The sequence below is a fragment of the Macaca fascicularis genome, chromosome 5 (assembly GCF_037993035.2).
Source record: "Macaca fascicularis isolate 582-1 chromosome 5, T2T-MFA8v1.1".
In the NCBI taxonomy this organism is placed as follows: domain Eukaryota; kingdom Metazoa; phylum Chordata; class Mammalia; order Primates; family Cercopithecidae; genus Macaca; species Macaca fascicularis.
In genome coordinates this window covers 38994501-39017053 of record NC_088379.1, presented here as the reverse complement: position 1 = coordinate 39017053, position 22553 = coordinate 38994501, and the positions used below count along the sequence as shown (strand labels likewise).

The 22553-nt window shown below is 42.7% G+C and overlaps 1 protein-coding gene across 8 annotated transcripts in view; it reads right to left on the bottom strand.

Annotated features, from left to right (window-relative positions):
• The window catches only part of UBE2K (ubiquitin conjugating enzyme E2 K), an 85993-nt gene that overhangs the window by 61031 nt on the left and 2409 nt on the right, over window positions 1–22553 (bottom strand). For 2 of the 8 annotated variants that reach the window (XM_065544881.2, XM_074039575.1), the window contains exons 1-2: window positions 16342–16430; window positions 7229–7298 (exon numbers count right to left, since the gene is read on the bottom strand). The exons of 5 other annotated variants lie outside the window; for them this stretch is intronic. In XM_065544881.2, coding sequence (XP_065400953.2) covers window positions 7229–7298; window positions 16342–16415 — 144 coding nt within the window. In that variant the 5' untranslated portion in view covers window positions 16416–16430. Of the gene's footprint in view, window positions 1–7228; window positions 7299–16341; window positions 16431–22553 lie in introns of those variants that run through there. One more of the 8 variants, XM_074039576.1, reaches the window with a different exon arrangement.

Genomic DNA, 22553 nt, shown 5'->3' with positions numbered 1-22553 from the left:
GAAAAAAATATAACTGCATGTCTCAGACCTTCTTTAAGAAGTCTCTAAGGAACCCCAAGACAACAAAGGAAACAAAAATAAGAACACTGGAGGAAATATTAGTTCTCATACCTACAGCTACAACAAATAGTAACACAAAACAGCCCAATTCTAAGTCAGATAAACGTAATGCCTCACACTAAAGGCTTATTTACCTCAGTTACTTTTACCTAGTAAAACATGCAGAGCAATTTTTTTTTTTTTTTTTGAAACAGGGTCTCACTCTGTCCCCCAGGCTGAAGGGCAGTGGTGCCATCTCAGCTCAATGCAACCTTTGCCTCCGGAGCTAAAGTGATCATCCTGCCTCAGCCCCTCAAGTAGCTGGGCCTACAGGCATGCACCACCATGCCTAGCTAATTTTTTTTTTTTTTTTTTTTTTTTGCAGAGACAGGGTTTTACCATGTTGCCCACACTGGTTTTGAACTCCTGAACTCAAGCAATCCGCCTGCTTCAGCCTCTCAAAGCGCTAGGATTACAGGCCTGAGCCACCATGCCCAGTCCATGCCCAGCTTTCAACAAAAAATTACAAAGTGTACTAGAGGACAAAAAAATACAGTTTGGGCCGGGTGCGGTGGCTTATACCTGTAATCCCAGCACTTTGGGAAACCGAGGCAGGAGGATTCAGCCCAGGAGTTTGAGACCAGCCTAGTCAACACAGCAAAACCCCAACTCTACAAAAAAACCACAAAAATTAGCCAGGTGTGGTGGTACGTGCCTATAGTCTCACCTACTTGGGAGGCTGAGGTTGGAGGATTGCTTAAGCCCAGGAGTTTGAGATTGTAGCAAGCCATGATTGTGCCACCGTACTCCAGCCTGGGTGACAACAATTAAAAAAAAAAATTTTTTTTAAAGGGCCGGGCATGATGGCTCACGCCTGTAATCCCAGCACTTTGGGAAGCCGAGGCAGGTGGATCACCTGAGGTCAGGAGACCAGCCTGACCAACATGGTGAAATCCCATCTCTACTAAATACAAAACGAACACTCAGGTGTGGTGGTGCGTGCCTGTAGTCCCAGCTACTCGGGAGGCTGAGGCAGGAAAATGGCATGAATCTGGGAGGCAGAGCTTGCAGTGAGCAGAGATTGTGCCACTACACTCCAGCCTGGGCAACAGGGCGAGACTCCGTCTCCAAAAAAAAAAAAAAAAAGAGAAGACAGCAGGGCTGAGTGCAATGGCTTATGCATGTAATCTCAGCACTCTGGGAGGCTGAGGCAGGCGGACTGCTTGAGCTTAGTTCGAGACTAGCCTGGGCAACGTGGTGAAATCCTGTCTCTACTTAAAAAGAAAAAGAAACAAAAATTATTTAGGCGTGGTGTTGTATACCTGTAGTCCCAGCTACTCAGGAGGGTGAGGTGGGAGGATTCCTAGAGCCTGGAAGGCAGGGGGTGCAGTGAGCTGAAGTTGTACCACTGCACTCCAGTGTGGGTGACAGAGTGAGACACTATCTAAAAAAAAAATTACAAAAATAAATAAATAAATAAATAAATAAAGAGAGGCGAGTGGATCACCTGAGGTCAGGAGTTTGAGATTAGCCTGGCCAACATGGTGAAATTCCATCTCTACTAAATTAGGCAGGTGTGGTGGCACATGCCTGTAATCCCAGCTACTTGCAGGGCTGAGGTGGGAGAATCACTTGAACCTGGGAGGCGGAGGTTGCAGTGAGCCGAGATCATGCTACTGCACTCCAGCTTGGGTGACAGAGGGAGACTCCATCTCGAGAGAAAAAAAAAAAAAGAAAAAAACAGAGAGAAAGAGAATACAGCAGGTCCCTGGATAACATCATTTCCTTATAACATTTATGAGGAGAAAAAAAAATTCCCACACAGGCTGCTGTCTAATGTGGAGCTTGCCATGTTCTCCCCATGTCTTTGTGGGTTTTCTCTGGGTACTCAGGTTTCTTCCCAAATTCCAAAGATAAACACGTCAGATTAACTGGCATGGTTAAACTGTACCAGCATGAGTGAGAGTGGGTGTGTGTGTGAGTGCGCCTGGTAAAAGGATGTTGGGAATAAGATTATTTCCAGGATGCCAAAGAATTAATCCATCATTTACTTGCTAATTGCAAAGAGAGTAAAATGTACCTTTACAAAGAAATCTTGTTCCTACCTTAATCAAATGATTAAACAAGTGACCAAGCAGCACTAACAATGAGACAATCTGGTATTACACATGTACTAACATGATTCAATATGATTCAATATGAAGTACACAACATCACTTGGGGTCTTCTTACCAAAATGTTTAACCTGAAGCTAATCAAACCTTTACACCTAAACTTGGAATCAGAGACATGAGGATTTTCAGTATTAATGAGATGAGAAAAAAAGAAACGTATGTGGAGGGGTTAACAATCATAAATTTTAAAAGACCCAAGAATACATAATTATATACAATCTGTGAAATTTACATAGATAAGACTTTTTTTTTAAGTTAACTGAAAAGTAAGTTTGGTGTTTTTTTGGAGACAGGGTCTTACTCTGTCACCCAGGCTGGACTGCAGAGGCTGCAGTGAGCCATGATCATGGCACTGTACCTACTGGGTTCAAGCAATCCTCCCACCTCGGCTGCCCAAGTAGCTGGGACACAGCCACAATGCCACCACATCCAATTATTTTTTTCTATGTTTTGTTGAGATGGGCTTTTGTCATGTTGCCCGGACTGGTCTCAAACTCCTGGGCTCAACTTATCCTCCTGCCTCAGCCTCCTAAAGTGCAAGGATTACCAGAGTGAGCCACCATGCCCAACCAAAATAATATTATTTTTAAGAGGTGCATGCTCAAGTTTTTGGTAGTAAATTATATTCATGAGAGCAACATGATCTTAGCTAGTGGGGATACAAGTGTACTGTCTTTTTGACTTTTCTCTTCAAAATTTTCTAGATAAAAAATTAAAAGGTGGCTGGGTGTGGTGGTTCATGCCTATAATCCCAGCACTGTGGGTGGCCGAGGCAGGTAGATGGCCTGAGCCCAGGAATTCAAGATCAGCCTGGGCAACATGGTGAAACCTCACCTCTACAAAAAAATATGAAAATTATCAGAGCGTGGTGGGATGTGCCTATAGTCCCAGCTACTCAGGAGGCTGAGGTAGGAAGATCACTTAAGACCAGGAGTTTGAGGCTGCAGTGAGCTGTGATTGAGCCACTGCACTCCAGCCTGGGTGACAGAGGATCTCCCAAATAATTATAATTTCTCTTCAGCTCCCTATTCAACTCTAGCCCCACACTACAATAATCTCTTGCCTAAACTACCTAAAAAGGTTTCCTAAATGATCCTGAGTTCATTCTTGCCCCTTTACCCTCTACATGGCTAGTTGTCTGGTCAATTTTATTTTTTCCTTCTTCCCTACTAAAGAAACTCTCATTTTAATTGAGGAGTACTATACTCAGCTAAAGAAGATTTCCTAGCCTCCCTTAAACCAAGAAGAGGTTATGATATGCAGTTTTGGTTAAAAAAATAAAAACAGTTGTAGGACAGTCCAACAGGAAAAGAAAAAAAAAAGTAAAAGAAAAGTTGGCCAGGCAGTGGCTCATGCCTGTAATCTCAGCACTTTAGGAAGCCAAGGCAGGAAAATCACTTGAGGCCAGGAGTTCAAGACCAGCCTGGGTAACATGGCAAAATTCAGTCTCTACAAATAATTTAACAATAATTAACCGGGCACAGTGATGTCTACCTGTCGTACTAGCTACTCGGAAGGCTGAAGCAGGAGAATCACTTGAGCCCTGGAGTTCAGGGTTACAGTGAGCTATGATCACACCACTGCACTCCAGCCTGGGCAACAAAGTGAGATCTAGTCTCTAACAAATACAAACATTATACATAAGAAAAAACAGTAAAATGGTTTTCCATTATTCATTGTATAATGATTATTAGCTATCTATACGTGTACAGAGTTGATCATAGTCACTCTAATTTATCCCAAGAAACTCTTTCCCTGAGGCTAGAATACCCAACTTCCATACGTCCCCTTACTTAAAGTCAACAAATACACTTATTAGCTGTTCAATTTCTCACTGCCTTACTGAGCCATAATTTATTCCATAATAGCAAGGATCATGTCCATTTTATTAACATAGGTGGCATTCAGTAAGTATCTGAATAAATAAAAAATGTAAAGTTACACTAAAGGATTGAACCACAGATGATGTCATATATACTAAACAGATGCCCAATGAGATCTTCAAAGGGGAAAACTACAAAAAAAAAAAAAAAAAAAAAAAAAAAGATTCCCTTCCCACTATCTTGTTTCCCAGTTTTGGGCTTGGACATTCCATCACCCTAATTCAAGACCTGACTACATTATTAACATAACTTATATGGAACAGAAATCCAGCTTTACCTGCAGGCCACATTTATCAACATATTCAACTCTTCCTAGTCCCAGAAGCAGGATGAAACTTTCACAATGGTTGGGGATGAGCTCCCTAGAGTTTAGGAATATCCTTAAACTCATTCAGGAAAACAAGTGCCTCCTGCTTAGCAGGCAATGTGCTAAGCAATGGGGAATGGAAGATCGGTGAGAAAGAACTCTGCTCTCAATGACTCACATTCACAGTTCCTATGGGCAGATGGAAAGAAAGCAACTAACAATATAAATGCCTAAAATTTCATCCAACACTCAATGACCACTCAGTATGTATCACTTTCAGAGATATACACTCAAAATTCTCACACATGTACACCATCAAGAAACTGGAAATAACTGAATGTCTAATAGACAAGAGGCAAAAACTGCTATATTCTATACAACAAAAACTAAATCACTACAGTGATTTAAGAAAAAGCATAAAATGTTTTATTATCAGCTCGCTGAAAAGCAACAGCATCGGACAACCCACAGTTGGGTATGACAAAACCAAGTAAGGTGGTTCACTTGAAACAAGCCTAAAAGCAAGACACCCAGTTAATTGAGAGAAAAGAGTACATAGACTAGCCAGTCCTACATTTCTAATCACTAGAAAAATCCATAATCACACATTTGCTAAAAGTAACAAAAGCCTGCCCCAAACCTATGCTAAGAGCACTTTTAGCAGCAGCTCCTCAAAATTAGATACCTATCAAAGACTTTTTTGGTGTGCTAATTTAAATTACTAAGGCTTCTACATTCTAGGTACCCTACAAGGTGCTAAAGAGAAAAAAATGAGTATGAGTCCTTAAGGAGCTTAATCTATCAGGAATAGAAGGACATATGCACAATTATCAATAATAAGATAACTGCTCTCATGAAGTCTGACTGACAATGAAAAACAGAAGGAAACTTTGGCTTCAAGAAAGGCTTATCAGGGGTGGCATTTTAGGATAAGTAGGTTTCGAAAGGCAAAAAAAAAAGATAAGGGCTTATTCCACACAGATGAAACAACTAAATAGCAAGCAATTTTGTATTGCTGAAGGTTTGAGGGAGAGTGAAAGTCTGAGGTATGTGTAGGAATGCAAGTGTGTATCTGTGACTTGACAGGAAATAGGTCAGGAAAGGCAGGTCAGAACAATAGTATAAAGGTTTTGACTTTATCCCCATAGGCAGTAGAGAACCTAACAGAGAATGATATAAGATCGTATTTTTAAAATTAAATCCAGTGGCATAGCACCATTAGGGTTGACTAGAAAAGCTGGGAGAGGCTGGGCGCGGTGGCTCACGCCTGTAATCCCAGCACTTTGGGAGGCAGAGGTGGGCGGATCACAAGGTCAGGAGTTCAAGACAGCCTGACCAACGTGGTGAAACCCTGTCTGTACTAAAAATACAAAAATTAGCCGGGCGTGGTGACATGCGTCCGTAATCCCAGCTACTGAGGAGGCTGAGGCAGAATTGCTTGAACACGGGAGATGGAGGTTGCAATGAGCTGAGAGCGCGCCACTGCTCTCCAGCCTGGGCAATAAAGTGAGAGTCCATCTTAAAAAAAAAAAAAAAAGAAAGAAAGAAAAGAAAAGCTGAGAGAGACTGAAGGCAGAAAAATAAGTGTACATAAGCAAACTTTTATTCTATTTTATTCTTTAAAGACAGGGTCTCAGCTCTGTAAAGTGCAGTGGCAAAGTCAAGGTTCACTGCAGCCTCGATCTCCCAGGCTTAAGGGATCCTCCCACCTCAGCATCCAGGGCAGTTAGGACTATTGATGTGCAGCACCCACTCCAGGCCTTTTTTTTTTTTTTTTTTTTTGAGATGGAGTCTCACCCTGCCTCCCAGGCTGGAGTGCAGTGGCACGATCTTGGCTCACTGCAACCTCCGCCTCCTGGGTTCAAGTGATTCTCCTGTCTCAGCTTCACAAGTAGCTAAGATTACAGGTGCACGCTGCTGTGCCCTACCAATTTTTTGTATTTTAGTAGAGACGGGGTTTCACTGTGTTGCCCAGGCTGGTCTCGAATTCCTGAACTCAGGCAATCCACCTGCCTTGGTCTCCCAAAGTGCTAGGATTACAGGCTTGAGCCACTGTGTCTGGCCTCATTTTTTAAATATTCTGTAGAAACAGGGTCTCACTATGTTGCCCAGATCGGTCTTAAACTCCTGGGCTCAAACAATCTTCCTGCCTCAGCTGTCCAAAATGCTGAGATTACAGGCTTAAGCCACTGCAAGTAGCCAGGAAACGTTTAATACAAATAGTCCATCTGGGCTGGGCACAGTGGCTCATGCCTGTAATCCCAGCACTCTGGGCGGCTAAGGCGCATTAATCACTTGAGCCTAGGAGTTCGAGACCAGCCTGGGCAATATGGCAAAACCCTGTCTCCACAAAAAGTAAAAAAAATCAGCCAGGCATGGTGACAAATGCCTGTAATGCCAGCTACTTGGGAGGCTGTGGTGGGAGGATCACTTAAGCCCAGTAGGTCAAGACTGCGGCGTGAGCTGTGATCACACCACGGCACCCCAGCCTGGGTGACAGATTGACTGATAGATAGATAGATAGATAGACAGACAGACAGACAGACAGACAGATGAATACCATATTTCAAATAAATAGTCCATCCTGAGATATAAAAACCTGACCTACGGTATTAACAAAAGGAATAAAAAAGAGAAAACAAACATTCCAAAGACAAGTGGAGAATGAAAGGTAAATCAGTGACAATATTTTATAAAGGATAGTAACAGAGGTTGAAGGAAAATCAGAAAAGAGCAGTGTCAGAGCAACCAAAGGAGGAGAGTTCTAAGATGGAAACAGAAATGCTGAAGGAACATGTACAAAATAGACGATCACGAGAACTTACTCTGTATTCGATAATTGGGAAGGTACTGCCTGAAGGAACAGTTTCAATATGACATGGTAGAGAGAGAAACCTGAGTACAGAAGTTAAGAAAATGAATTAACTTTTAAGAACCAAATACAGAAGAATATCTTTAAAAAAAAATAATAAAATAAAATAACGGGTCCTCCGGCACAGCATCTCCAGAGCAGGAGGTCAGGTCAACCAGCGACCTGGGTCCGAGAATGCCTTTATTAATATCAAAGTAGGAAAAGACTTCTTAAAATGCAAAAAATGCACCATGTAGGAAAAGATAAAATCTGACTACCTTAAAATTAAACTTCTGTAAGACAAAAAGGAGAACAATAAGTAAAATACGCCAGAAAAAATTTGACTACTTTAAAATTAAACTGGGCCAGGCACAGTGGGTGACACCTGTAATCCCAGCACTTTGGAAGGCTGAGGCGGGTGGATCACTTGAGATCAGGAGTTGGAGACCAGCCTGGCCAACATGGTGAAAAACCCCATCTCTACTAAAAATACAAAAAAGTAGACAGGCATGGTGGCCCACACCTATAATCTCAGCACTTTGGGAGGCTGAGTTGGGATGATCCCTTGAGCCCAAGAGTTCAAGATCAGCCTGGGTAACATAGGGAGATTCCCATCTCTACAAAATTTTTTTGAAAAATTAGCGAAGAGTGGTGGCTCATGCCTGTAGTCCCAGCTACTCAGAAAGCTGGGCTATCACTTAAGCCCAGGAGTTCCGGGCTGCAGAGAGCCATTATCGCACCATTGCTCTCCATCCTGGGTAACAGTGTGAGACCTGTCTCTTAAAAATCAAACTTCTGGGCCAAGTGCAGTGCCTCACACCTGTAATCCCAGCACTTAAGGAGGCTGAGGTGGGCACATCACGAGGTCAGGAGATCGAGACCATCCTGGCCAACATGGTGAAACCCCGTCTCTACTAAAAATAAAAAAAAAAAAAATTAGCTGGGGGTAGTGGCATGTGCCTGTAATCCCAGCTACTCAGGAGGTTGAGGCAGGAGAATCACTTGAACCAGGGAGTCGGAGGTTGCAGTGAGCCGAGATCGTGCTACCGCATTCCAGCCTGGCAACAGAGCGAGACTCTGTCTCAAAAAAATAAATAAATAAAAATAAAAAATAAACTTCTAAAAGACAAGGAAGACAGTTAAATGAAATAAACTAGTCACAAAAGGACAAATAATGTGCTCAGAGGGTAATTCTGCATAAGCCAACTCAAAAAGCTGTACAAAAAACAAGCAGCAGTGTCCCAGGAGCCCTATTCTGACAGCCGTGCATGACATAACCCTTGAGGGCTTGGTCTACCCAAGTGAAATTGTGGGCGAGAGAAACTGGATGGCAGGCAGCTCATAAAGATTCACTTAGACAAAGCACAGCAGAACAATGTTGAAAACAAGGCTAAAACTTTTTCTGGTGTTTGTAAGAAGCACAGGGGTTTGATGGCTGCAGTGGCTCATGCATATAATCCCACAACTTTGGGAAGCAGAAGCAGGAGCATCACTTGAGTTTGACATCAGCCTGGGCTGAGACCTCATCTCTACAAAAAATACAAAGATTAGTCAGCCATGGTGGCGTACCTGTAGTCCCAGCTACTTGGAAGGATGAGGTGGGAAGATCACTTGAGCCCAGGAGGTTAAGGTTGCAGCAGTGAGCCATGATTGCACCACTGCACTCTAGTCTGAGCAATAATAGAGCAAGACTCTCTCTCAAAAAAAAAAGAGAAGCTGCTCATGGGCAAGAATGTTATTTTTAACTTCCAGAGTTTCCGTTTTAAACAAAAATGAAGAAAGTATACTCAGAGTTTTTTTTTGTTTTTTTTTTTTAAAGGGACAAATAATAAATGATAGAGCAGTCACACAGATTGAGATACAAAGTAGAATGGTGACTGCCAGAAGTTGGGTGGTAGTGGACTAGGGAGTTAGTAATATTGGGTACAGAGTTTCAGTTTTGCAAGATGAAAAGTTCTGGAGATGGACGGTGGTGATAGGTACACAATGTCCTTAATGCCACTGAACATTTAAAATGGTTAAGATGATAAATTTTATGTTATGTGTATTTTACTACATTTTTTTTAAAAAGCATTAAAAAGATAAGCCAAAATTAAAAATCAAGCCACATAATGTAAGACAGACAATATCATATAAATAACATAAAGAATTCCTACAAATCTGGCCGGGCGCAGTGGCTCACACCTGTAATCCCAGCACTCTGGGAAGCCGACATGGGCGGACTGCCTGAGGTCAGAAAGAGACCAGCCGGACTAACAAAGCGAAACCCTGACTCCAGAGCAAGACTCTAGCCTTACTCCAGAGCAAGAACTGTCTCAAAAAAAAAAAAAAAAATTCCTACAGATCAAGGAGAAAACTACAAACCATCTATTTTTTTTTTTTTGAGATGAAATTTCACTCTTGTTGCCCAGGCCAAAACACCCAATTTTTAAAACAGCAGTTAAAGAATATAAACACGGCCAGGCATGGTGGCTCACGTCTGTAATCCCAGCACTTTGGGAAGCTGAGGCAGGCGGATCACCTGAGGTCAGGAGTTTGAGACCAGTGTGACCAGTATGGCAAAACCCATCTCTACTAAAAAGACAAAATTACCCAGGCTTTGTGGGGCATGCCTGTAATTCCAGCTACTTGGCAGGCTGAGGCAGGGCAATTGCTTGAACCCAGGAGGCAGAGGTTGCAGTGAGCCAAGACTGCACGCCACTGCACTCCAGTCTGGGCGACAGAGCGAGGCTCCGTCTCATCTTAAAAAAAAAAACAAAAAAAAAAAACTAAACCTAAATTTACAAAAGTCTAATGGCCAATAAACACAAAATATGCTTAATATCTCTACTGACTAGGGAAGTAAAAATTAGAATAAACCACTATTTCACATTCATCATAGTGACAAAAACCTAAGTCTTAAAAATGTAGGCCGGGCGCAGTGGCTCACGCCTGTAATCCCAGCACTTTGGGGAGGCCGAGGCAGGCAGATCTCAAAGTCAGGAAAGTGAGACCATCCTGGCTAACACGGAGAAACCCCGTCTTTAAAAAACAAACACAAGGCCGGGCGCGGTGGCTCAAGCCTGTAATCCCAGCACTTTGGGAGGCCGAGACGGGCGGATCACGAGGTCAGGAGATCGAGACCATCCTGGCTAACACGGTGAAACCCCATCTCTACTAAAAAACACAAAAAACCAGCCGGGCGAGGTGGCGGGCGCCTGTAGTCCCAGTTACTCGGGAGGCTGAGGCTGGAGAATGACGTGAACCCGGGAGGCGGAGCTCGCAGTGAGCTGAGATCCGGCCACTGCACTCCAGCCTGGGTGACAGAGCGAGACTCCGTCTCAAAAAAAAAAAAAAAACACACACACACACACAAAATTGGCCGGGCGTGGTGACGGGTGCCTGTGGTCCCAGCTACTTGGTAGGCTGAGGCAGGAGAATGGCGTGAACCCGGGAGGCGGAGCTTGCAGTGAGCTGAGATCGCAACACTGCACTCGAGCCTGGGCGATGGAGCCAGACTCAGTATAAAAAAAAAAATGTAGTCAGCACTATTGCACTCCAGCCTGGGCAAGAGTGAGACTCCATCTCCAAAAAAACAGGGGGGTTCTAGTAACTACTTTTTTCCCCCCTTTTTTCCGGAGATAGTCTTACAAAAAATAGTGACTTTTTTTTTTTTTTTGAGACAGAGTCTCCCTCTGTTGCCCAGGATGGGCATGCACCACCACGCCTGGCTAATTTTTTGTTTTTTTTTTTTTTTTTGAGACGGAGTCTCGCTCTGTCGCCCAGGCTGGAGTGCAGTGGCCGGATCTCAGCTCACTGCAAGCTCCGCCTCCCGGGTTTACGCCATTCTCCTGCCTCAGCCTCCCGAGTAGCTGGGACTACAGGCGCTCGCCACCTCGCCCGGCTAGTTTTTTTGTATTTTTAGTAGAGACGGGGTTTCACCATGTTAGCCAGGATGGTCTCGATCTCCTGACCTTGTGATCCGCCCGTCTCGGCCTCCCAAAGTGCTGGGATTACAGGCTTGAGCCACCGCGCCCGGCAATTTTTTGTATTTTTAGTAGAGACCGGGTTTCTCCGTGGTGGTCAGGCTGGTCTGGAACTCCTGACCTCAGGTGATCCGCCCGCTTCTGCCTCCCAAAGTGCTGGGATTACAGGAGTAAGCCACCGCACCCGGCCAGAACTCTTTTAGTGGGAATGTAAATTGATTCAATCATCTGGAGAACAATGAAGCAAAATCCAGTCACGCAGAAGCTGAAAATATGCTCAGATCTTGCAATTCTACTTCCAAGAAAAACTCTTATATGTCCCCCCAAAAACTGTAAAAATGTACAGTACATCCTTTTATCTAAAAGTTGGAATTAAATGCCATCAATAGAAAAATTAACTTTAAAAACTGACATGGAATACAATATAAAGAACTAGCACAACATGCACTATCACAGATCTTTAAAAAATAATGCTAAGAGAAAAAGTTTCCAAGAGATGCACATTACAATCATCTATAAAAACTTTTTTTAAAAAAAACTTCTAAAAAAAGCAAAAAGTATTTCATTTTTAAATTCAGGAGATACTATCTTTAACAGTAAAAACAAAATATGAAGGGGGAGAATATACACTAGCTTCACATAGCAGATACTCCTAGAAAGAAAAAATGGAATAAGAAAAAAGTTATCCAATGAGCTCTACCTCTATATTTTACTGTATTTGGGTAGAGGCAATTTAGCCCACAGTATGAGAAGATTACAATCTGTTAAATATGGACCACAGATATAAAGATGTTCATGTATTACTTTTAAAACTTCTAAATATAAAGTATTTCATAGTTTCAAAAAAATCTTCAAAAATGTAGGGAGCAAGCAGCAGATATGAGTGTAACTCTTTCCACCAAAACCACCAATATTTTGGAGGCAGACACCTGGTTTCAAACCTCTGTCCCACCAGCAAGTCATTGATACTGAGGAAGCTACTTAATTTCTTCCCAGCTGCAACTGTTGGATCTGTGAAACAAGAATACTATCAATCTCATACAGCTGCCATATATAAAAAATGTGAGACAGGCAGGGTGCAGTAGCTCATGCCTGTAATCCCAGGACTTTGGGAGGCTGAGGCAGGAGGACTGCTTGAGTCCAGGAGTCTGACACTGGCTTGGGCAATATAGTGAGACCCTCAACTCCACAAAATATTTAAAAAAAGAAAATTTAGCCAAGTGTGGTGGCTACTAGGAAGGCTGAGGCAGGAGGATCACTTGAGTCTAGGAGTTCAAGGTTACAGCGAGCTGTAAGGTCTTGCTTTGCTGCCACTGCACTCCAACTTGGGCAACAGAGCAAGACCTTGTGTCTTAAAATCAATCAATCAATCAGACAGTAGGCATTCAACTGTAGGCAGTTATTCTAAATTTGGAGTAAAAGCAAAGAACTAAAGGGAAGAGAAAGGAAAAAAGGGTTTTTCAGTGGTGTTAACAATTAATTGATCATAACCAGTTACAGACTTTTTTCCTTTTCCATTTCCACTGCTTCGTTGGACTAGCCTTAAAAAAATAAAAAATTTTTTAAAAAGCATTTTCAGTGAAATAAAGTTCTCCCACCTTTTCAGATTTACATAAGAGAATAACATGGATGTCAGATGAATGAGACCACTTATTTTCTGGTTCCCAAAGCCCACTGAAGAAGAGATTTGCAAAGGGATCCAAGATTATATACCATAGGATTAGAATCTAGATTCTTTGCTCTAGTTTCAGGAAACCAGAGCCATGTCAAGAAATCCAAAATAATCCCATTATCTCTATATCATTTGAGAGTTTCCCAAATAAACTTTTTCATTCAGGAAGGTAACATTTTAACACAAACTTTTCTCCAATTTATAACTGTCTCCTAAAGAAAGATTAAATAAATCACATCTGGAGAACAGAGCCCACATATATTCCTCTGTATTAATATATCCCCTCTTATCCACAGGGGACACACTCCAAGATCCCTATTGGATGCTTGAAACCACGGATAGTACTGACCCTATACGTTTTTTCCTATATGTACATACCTATGATAAGGTTTAATTTATAAATTAAACACAGTAAGAGATTAACAATAATAGAATAGAGTAATTATAACAATATACTGTAATAAAAATTATGTGAATGTGCTCTCTCAAATACCTTATTGTACTATACTCACTTATTTTTGGACGATGGTTGACAGTGGGTAACTGAAACTGCAGAGAATGAAACTGCAGATAAGGGTGGACTACTTGGCTACCAGCCCCATGGATTATTTGCACACAGGTGACAAAGAAACACTATTAGAAGTACCATAGCCCTCATATTGAGCTTTTCTTGAGGCATATTTACATCCAGTAATCACTAAACCATTGAACAATACCTTTATAATTCAAGAACAATAAGCACAACAGAATATGAAAACATAGCTACTTCTGACATCTAACAGCTATCTGTTTAATTATGTCCCAAGGTTATTCTAAGCACTGTAAAGACACTCTTAATCTTCCCACAGTTTTTACAGATAAAGATAATCGAGATACAGAGCCAGTACTTCAGGTTTTAAGAAGAAAAGCCAGGACTCAAAGCAAATCTAATTATAAAGCCCATGCTCTTAATTACTAAGCTAACTTCACTAAATTATGCTTCAGGAGTTAAAAATCTCTACCTCCTTGGCAAGTTTAAGTTCTCATACTAAGAGGGGGAAAAGAAAAGACACATTTAAATAATACTGCATTGTTATCTCCTTCTGTAAAGTTGTATTAGCAGTCAGCTTTTACACTATCGTTTATGAAAAGGATATTCCCACAAACCAACTACTTATTATGACTAAACTGGTATGCAAAAAGCCTGGGTTCAACCATTAACCAGCTGTTTCTCTGAGGAACAATCAACCTCCTTGGGCCTCAGTTTCCTGATTTTATAGATGAGGAGTTTGGCCTAGATCTATTTCAGCACTGAAATTCAATACATTTTAGTACATTTTCTAAGACACTATATTTTTCTTAACAGATTTTGAACAGCATCTTTTGAAAACTTTCCAACTTAAAATACGTAACATATACTCACATCTGTTCTTTTACTCAAACATACTCAAAACTAATCTGTTATTAGAAGTCAGGAAAGTAACTAGAAAGGAAGGAGGATTCCTATGGTACTGGGAAGGGTCTGTTTCTTGATTTGGATGCCAGTCACACTTTATTATGTACACGTTTTACTTTAATATGAAAAAGGGTGGTTTTCCTCCCCAAAAGGTAACTATGAAGAAAGTTAAGAACATGATCTAACTCTACAACTATGTTTGAGTATATAAGAGCTGTGCAACCTTTCTGTTCTACATATGTAAATGTGTTTCTTGAATAAGTGCATCAATAATCTCTTTGTTCCATAGTTCCAATTCATGTGCCTAGAGAAAAGTTTATTTACTTAAGAATTTCAGCCAGGCGTGGTGGCTCACACCTGCAATCCCAACACTTTGGGAGGCCAACGCTGGCAGATCATCTGAGTTCGGGAGTTCAAGAACAGCCTGATCGACCACCATGGAGAAACTCGGTCTCTACTAAAAATACAAAATTAGCTGAGCTTGGTGGTGCATGCCTGTAATCCCAGCTACTCAGGAGGCTGAGGCAGGAGAATCGCTTGAACCCAGGAGACAGAGGTTGCAATGAGCCGAGATTGCGCCATTGCACTCCAGCCTGGGCAACAAGAGCAAAACTCTGTCTCGGGGGGGAAAAAAAAAAGAATCGCAATATTACCACAATTCCTTTGGGACTGTCTCCTGAAATTTGAGGTCAGTCTTAACTTTCCTCAGCTCAAGAAGGCTGGGTGAGGTGGCTCATGCCTATAATCCCAGAACGTTGGGAAGCTGAGGCAGAAGGACTGTGTGAAGCCAGGAGTTCAAGACCAGCCTGGGCAACATAGTGAGACCCCATCTCTACAAAAAGTAAAAACTAGCTGGGTGTGGCAGCACGTACCTGTAGACCCAGCTACTTGGGAGGCTGAGGTGGAAGGCTTGCTAGAACCCAGGAGGTCAAGGCTGCAGTGAGCTATGACTGTGCTCCTGGGCGAATGAGGGAGACCCCGTCTCAACAACAACAACAACAACAAAAAGCACCTAGCTCAAGAACCCCCCTCATACAGTCATACAGCCCGGGCACGATGGCTCACGCCTGTAATCCCAGCACTTTCAGAAGCCAAGGCAGGCGGATCACCTGAGGTCAGGAGTTCGAGACCAGCCTGGCTAGAAACCCCATCTCTACTAAAAATAGGAAAATTAGCTGGGTGTGGTGGCACGTGCCTATAATCCCAGCTACTGGGTCAAGCAGTAGAACTACCTGACCTGGGAAGCAGAAGCTGCAGTGAGCCAAAATCACGCCACCGCACTCCAGCCTGGGTGAGAGTGAGTTTCCATCTCAAACAAAACAAAACAAAAAAACTCCAGGTCGGGTGGCTCATGCGTGTAAGCCCAGCACTTTGGGAGGCCAAGACAGCCAGATCACTTGAGGTCAGGAGTGTGAGACCAGCCTGGCCACATGGTGAAATCCAGTCTCTACTAAAAATACAAAAAATTAGCCAGGTGTGGTGGCGCATGCCTGTGATTCCAGCCATTCCGGAGGCTGAGGCCTGAGAATCACTTGAAGCCAGGAGGTGGAGGTTGCAGTGAGCCAAGATCAAGCCACTGTACTCCAGGCTGGGCGACAGAGACTCTGACTCAAAACAAAACAAAAACAAAAAAGAACCTCCCTCATTCAAATACCCTCAGAATCCCATAGCATTTACTCTTTGCCCCTCCCATTTTTATCTATCCTTTGTCTGTCCTGTATCTCCAACCAGTAAGCCTTTTGGGGCTGTGGTCAACATGTTCAGTAACTATCAATAATGTATTCACTGGGAAATAAGAGTACATAGTCTTGGCTGGGCATGGTGGCTCACACTTGTAATCTCATCACTTTGGAAGAGCGAGGCAGGTGGATCACTTGAGGTCAGGAGTTTGAGACCAGCCTGGCCGACATCATAAAACCCTGTCTCTACTAACAATATAAAAAATTAGTTGGGCATGGTGGGGTGCGCCTGTAGTCCCAGCTACTTGGGAGGCTGAGGCAGGAGAACCACTTAACCTGGGAGGCGGAGGCTGCAGAGAGCTTGGATCATGCAACTGGACTCCAGCCAGGGTGACAGAGCGAGATTCCATCTGAAAAAAAAAAAAAAAAAAAAAAAAAAAAGTCCAGGCATGCCAGGCATGGTGGCTCACCATGTAAGCCCAGCACTTTGGGAGGCCGAGGCAGGCAGATCATCTGAGGTCAGGAGTTTGAGACCAGCCTGGCCAATATAGTGAAACCCTGCCTCTATTAAAACTACAAAAATTAGCAGGGTGTAGTGCCCGGGCGCGGTGGCTCACACCTGTAATCTCAGCACTTTGGGAGGCCAAAGCAGGCTGATCACGAGGTCAGGAGACCGAGACCATCCTGGCCAACATGGTGAAACCCCATCTCTACTAAAAAAATACAACAAATTAGCCGGGCCTGGTGGCGGGTGCCTGTAGTCCCAGCTACTCGGGAGGCTGAGGCAGGAGAATGGCGTGAACCCGGAAGGCGGAGCCTGCAGTGAGCTGAGATTGCGCACCACTGCACTCCAGCCTGAGCAACAGAGCGAGACTCTGTCTCAAAAAAAAAAAAAAAAAAAAAAAAAAAATTAGCTGGGCAGGGTGGCGCATGCCTGTAATCCCGGGATTCCAGCCATTCCGGAGGCTGAGGCATTGGTTGAACCTGGGAGGCGAAGGTTGCAGTGAGCAAGATCAAGCCACTGCACTCCAGGCTGGGTGACAGAGCCGAGACTCCTTCTCAAAAACAAAACAACAACAAAAAGGAATCTCACTCATACAGATACCCTTAGAATCCCATAGCATTTACTCTTTGCCCCTACCATTTTTATCTATCCTTTGTCTGCCCTGTATCTCCAACCAGTTAAGCTTTTTGGGGCTACAGTCAGTATTTTCAAAAACTGTCAATAATGTATTCACTGGGAAATAAGAGTATATAGTCTTGGCTGGGCAGTGGTGGCTCATGCCTGTAATCCCAGCACTTTGGGAGGCCGAGGCAGTTGGATCACTTGAGGTCAGGGGTTCAAGACCAGCCTGGCCAACATGGTAAAACCCTGTCTCTACTAACAATACAAAACATTAACTGGGCGTGGTAGGGTGCACCTGTAATACCAGCTACTCAGGAGGCTGAGGCACGAGGGTCACTTGAACCCGGGAGGCAGAGACCATGGTGAGCTGAGATTGTGCCACCATACTCCAGCCTGGACGACAGAGCGAGACTCTGTCTCAAAAAAAAAAAAAAAAAAAAAAAAAAAAAAAAGCCCAGGTGCAGTGGCTCACGCCTGTAATCCCAACACTTTGGGAGGCCAAGGCGGCAAAATCACAAGGTCAGGAGTTCGAGACCAGCCTGGCTAATATAGTGAAACCCGTCTCTACTAAAAATACAAAAAATACCAAAAAAAAAAAACAAAAAACCCTCAGGCATGGTGGCACATGCCTGTAATCCCAGCTACTCAGGAGGCTGAGACAGGAGAACTGCTTGAACCCGGGAGGCAGAGGTTGCAGCGAGCCAAGATTGCGCCATTGTACTCCAGCATGGGCGACAGACGGAGACTCCGTCTCAAAAAAAAAAAAAAAAGTGGGCCGGGCGCGGTGGCTCAAGCCTGTAATCCCAGCACTTCGGGAGGCCGAGACGGGCGGATCACAAGGTCAGGAGATCGAGACCATCCTGGCTAACATGGTGAAACCCCGTCTCTACTAAAAATACAAAAAACTAGCCGGGCGAGGGGGCGGGCGCCTGTAGTCCCAGCTACTTGGGAGGCTGAGGCAGGAGAATGGCGTAAACCCGGGAGGCGGAGCTTGCAGTGGGCTGAGATCCGGCCACTGCACTCCAGCCTGGGCGACAGAGCGAGACTCTGTCTCAAAAAAAAAAAAAAAAAAGTGTATAGTTTTTAAGAAGGGATGACAGGCCAAGCATAGTGGCTCACGTCTGCAATTCCGGCATTTTAGGTGGCCAAGGCGGGAGGATCACTTGAGCCCAGGAGTTCGAGACCGGCCTGGGCAACATGGTGAAACCTTGACTCCACAAAAAATTACAAAAATTAGCTGGGCATGGTGGCAGATGCCTTTAGTCCCTGCTACTTGGAAGGCTGAGGTAGGAGGATCACCTAAGCCTGGGGAGTTAGAGGCTGCAGTGAGCTGTGATCACGCCACTGCATTCTAGCTTTGGTGACAGTGAGACTCTGTCTCAAAACAAATAAACAAACAAACAAACAAAACACACAAATAAAAAGGGAAGAAGCTAGGGGAGCCCAGATGTGTCTAAACCTACGCCCAATGGACAGAGCTCAAAGTCTTTGTAACAGTGTAAACAAGGAATTCACCCCAAACATATTACCTGCACAGACTTTGATTTTTTTAAAAATCCAATCTATAGACTTTCCCTGCTCAACCCATTTCAGAACCCATAAAAAATACTATTTAAATATTACATAAAACTGTAACTTGCGTAACTTTCAAAAACACTTTTGAAAAATAAAATGAAAATAAAAACTTTAAAAACCACTTTTCTACTCTTTATTTGGAGACAGTGTGTTGCTCCGTCACCCAGGCTGGAGTACAGTGGCACAATCACCGCTCACTGCAGCCTTGACCTCCCAGACTCAAACGATTCTCCTGCCTCAGTCTCCCAAAGTGCTGCCATTACAGATGTGAGCCACCAAGCCTGCCTCTAGTTTTAAACAACTGTTCAAATTCTCGTTACATTTATTTTTGGTAGAGAATTTTATCTTTTTATTAAAATCAAAAGGGAGAAATTTTAACAGAAAAACATCAAAAAGGGGGAACAAACTTAAAAGTTTTAAAAATAAAACATTCAAAGCCAGTATATATTTTTTGTGTCTTTACTGTCCGGGTCCATTTATTCTTTAGATAAATTATCTTACACATCTGATACAGTTAGTTAAGTCTCAAAGTATTCTCTTTTTTTTGGAGACAGAGCCTTGCTCTGTTGCGAGGTTGGAGTGCAGTGGTGCCATCTCAGCTCACTGCAACCTCCACCTCCCCGGTTCAAGCAATTCTCCTTCCTCAGCCTCCTGAGTAGCTGGGACTACAGGCCCATGCCACCATGCCCAGCTAATTTTTGTATTTTCAGTAGAGACGGGGTTTCATCATGTCGGCCAGGATGGTCTCGCTCTCCTGACCTCGTGATCCACCTGCCTCGGCCTCCCAAAGTGCTGGGATTATAGGCGTGAGCCACTGCGCCTGGCTGTGTTGTTCTTATATAATTAACAAATAGCCAGGAATTATTTTCTTTTTTCATTTTTGAGACAGAGTCTCGCTGCTGCCCAGGCTAGAGTGCGGTCACATGATCACAATTCACTGCAGCTTTGACCTCATGGGCTCAAGCATCCTCCAGCCTCAGCCTCCCAAGTAGCTGCCACTATGGGCACATACCACCAGGCCTGGCTGATTTTTTAAAAATGTTAGTAGTAACAAAAGTCTCACTATGTTGCCCAGGCTGGTCTTGAACTCCTGGCCTCAATCGAGCCTCAGCCTCCTAAAATGTTGGATTACAGGCATAAGCCACCCCACCTGGCCCATAAATACTCTATTAAGAGTTTTGTCAGAGCAGCCTGGCCAACATGGTGAAACCCTGTCTCTACTAAAAATAAAAAAATTAACAGGGCATGGTGGTGGGCGCCTGTAATCCAAGCTACTCGGGAGACTGAGGCAGGAGAATGGCTTGCACCCAGGAGGTGGAGGTTGCAGTGAGTTGAGATCCTGCCACTGCGCTCCAGCTTGGGTGACTGAGCAAGACTGTATCAAAAAAAAGTTTTGTCTACATAGTTCTCAACATATGGCAGTCTGGGGACATTTTTAGTTGATGCATCCAGCAAGAAGAGATAGTGGGGACATGGGCTGGGGGTTTGCGGTGCTACCTGCATATACTGGTAGAGGTCAGGGATGTTGCTAAACATCCCACAATGCACAGGAGAGCCACTCAACAAATAACTATCTGCCCAAAATATCAATAGTGACAAGGTTAAAAAACCCATGATCTACAGAAATCAAAAGGCTTACTTTTAGAGATTTACAACTACTTTTATTATAGAATAATCTAGATCAAGCTAGATCAAATACATTAAAATTTTAAAGGAAAATAGATATAAAAATCTATTTAAATGATGAAGGAAAACTTAATGTACTATAGTAATTTTCATGAAACCAATTTGTTTGTGCCACAGATTTAAACACACCCTATGAGACTAGAAAATGTTGGCCAGGCGCAGTGGCTCACTCCTGTAATCCCAGCACTCTGGGAAGTCGAGGCAGGCAGATCACCTGAGGTCAGGAGTTCAAGACCAGCCTGACCAACATGGAGAAACCTCGCTTCTACTAAAAATACAAAATTAGCCAGGCATGGGGGCACATGCCTGTAATTCCAGCTACTCAGGAGGCTAAGGTAGGAGAATTGCTTGAACCCGGGAGGCGGAGGTTGCAGTGAGCTGAGATCGCACCATTGCACTACAGCACTACAAAAGCAAAACTGTCTCCAAAAAAAAAAAAAAAAAAAAGGAAAGAAAAAGAAAAAAAAAAGAAAATGTTACCAAAGTGTAATTACAACATGAAAAACCAACAGGTGCCATACAGCATAAGAGCAACAAGAGTAAGTGAACTGATTTAAGGGTGTTTTATTTCATCAAGTTTCAGATTTTAAAATATTCTGTATGTTGAAATTCAAGTAAATCTGGCTGGGCATGGTGGCTCACGCCTGTAATCCTAGCACTTTGGGAGGCTAAGACAGGCGGATCACTTGAAGTTGGGAGTTCGAGACCAGCCCGGCTAACATGGTGAAATGTCGTCTCTACTAAAAATACAAAAATTAGCTGGGCATGCTGGCGGCACCTGTAAACCCAGCTACTCGGGAGGCTAAGGCAGGAGAATCTCTAGAACCTGGGAGGCAGAGGTTGTAGTAAGCTGAGATGGCACCACTGCACTCCAGCCTGGGCGAGATAGCTAGATTCCTTCTCAAAAGAAAAAAAAAAAAAAAAAGAAAGAAAGAAATTCAAGTAAATCTTAAAGCTAATTATAGGTAACACTTATTTCAATGAGTTTAAACTAGCAAATTAAACTGTGTTTAAATCCTTTAACCAGTAATACAAACCAGGCTCGATTTTTTAAGTTAATTAAAAGCATGCCTATCCTTGGCAAGTCATGACAGCGTGGTACAATATGAACACAAGCTGACCTAGATCCAAATCCCAGGCTCTGTGTTTGCAAACAAATAATTTAACTTCTCTAAATCTCTATTTTTCTCATCTAGGAAATAGAAAATCTAAAGAACTATTCTTAAGAATTAGCAATAACGTATAAACAAACAACACTAAGAACAACTAGCCATTCTACAAATGACAACTAGTTATTAACAGCAGCAATAACTAATAGTAAATAATACAACCTATGAATAAAACATTGATTATGGGTTTATATCCTCACAATAAACAATTTACTAATGTAATCCTACTCATAAATTATAAAATGTAATCCTACTCATAAATTATAAAACGTACTTTACATCAATATTCCATGCCTAACAACTTTGGAATATTATTTAAAACTGCTTAAAATTCACACTCGTATTTAAAAACAAACATCTAAAACAAAGAAAATAAATATTAATAAATAAAAAGAAACATCTGACAAATTTCCAAACACTGTCTGAAGGGAAAGAGGCCAACTGGTGCCTTTGAGTAAATCACATTCGTATGACACAAAATTAAAAAAATATCTATACCCCATGCCCCAGAGACCCAATTTTTCTACACAGAAAGCAATCAATTTTACCAATTTCTTGTGAAACCTTTTGCCTATAAAGACAAATACACATATTCCCCTCTTTTTAACACAAATGGTGGCTTCTTCCACACTATTCTGCATCTTGCTTTTCACATTTATCTTGTTGGCTGTATTTTAATTAACACACTCTAAGAATGGTCACTTATAATCTCTCATAACCAGAATCCAGTAAGTGTCAGCTATCTTTACAAAGGCACTTACAAGGCCACCCCAAAAAGTCCTTAAATCAACCAGTGTTCTTAGTAAACGCAAGCATACAAGCACATGAAATAAATTTTGGTAAAGTGCAGATTTACCAAAAAAGTGACATGATGAAATATTTATTTGATCAGCCATTCAAAAGACTGGATTTACACCCTTAAAAAGGAAACACATGGACTATACTACAAGTCTTCAATGAGTTGAAAATAATCCACTTATAGAACTGGGGCT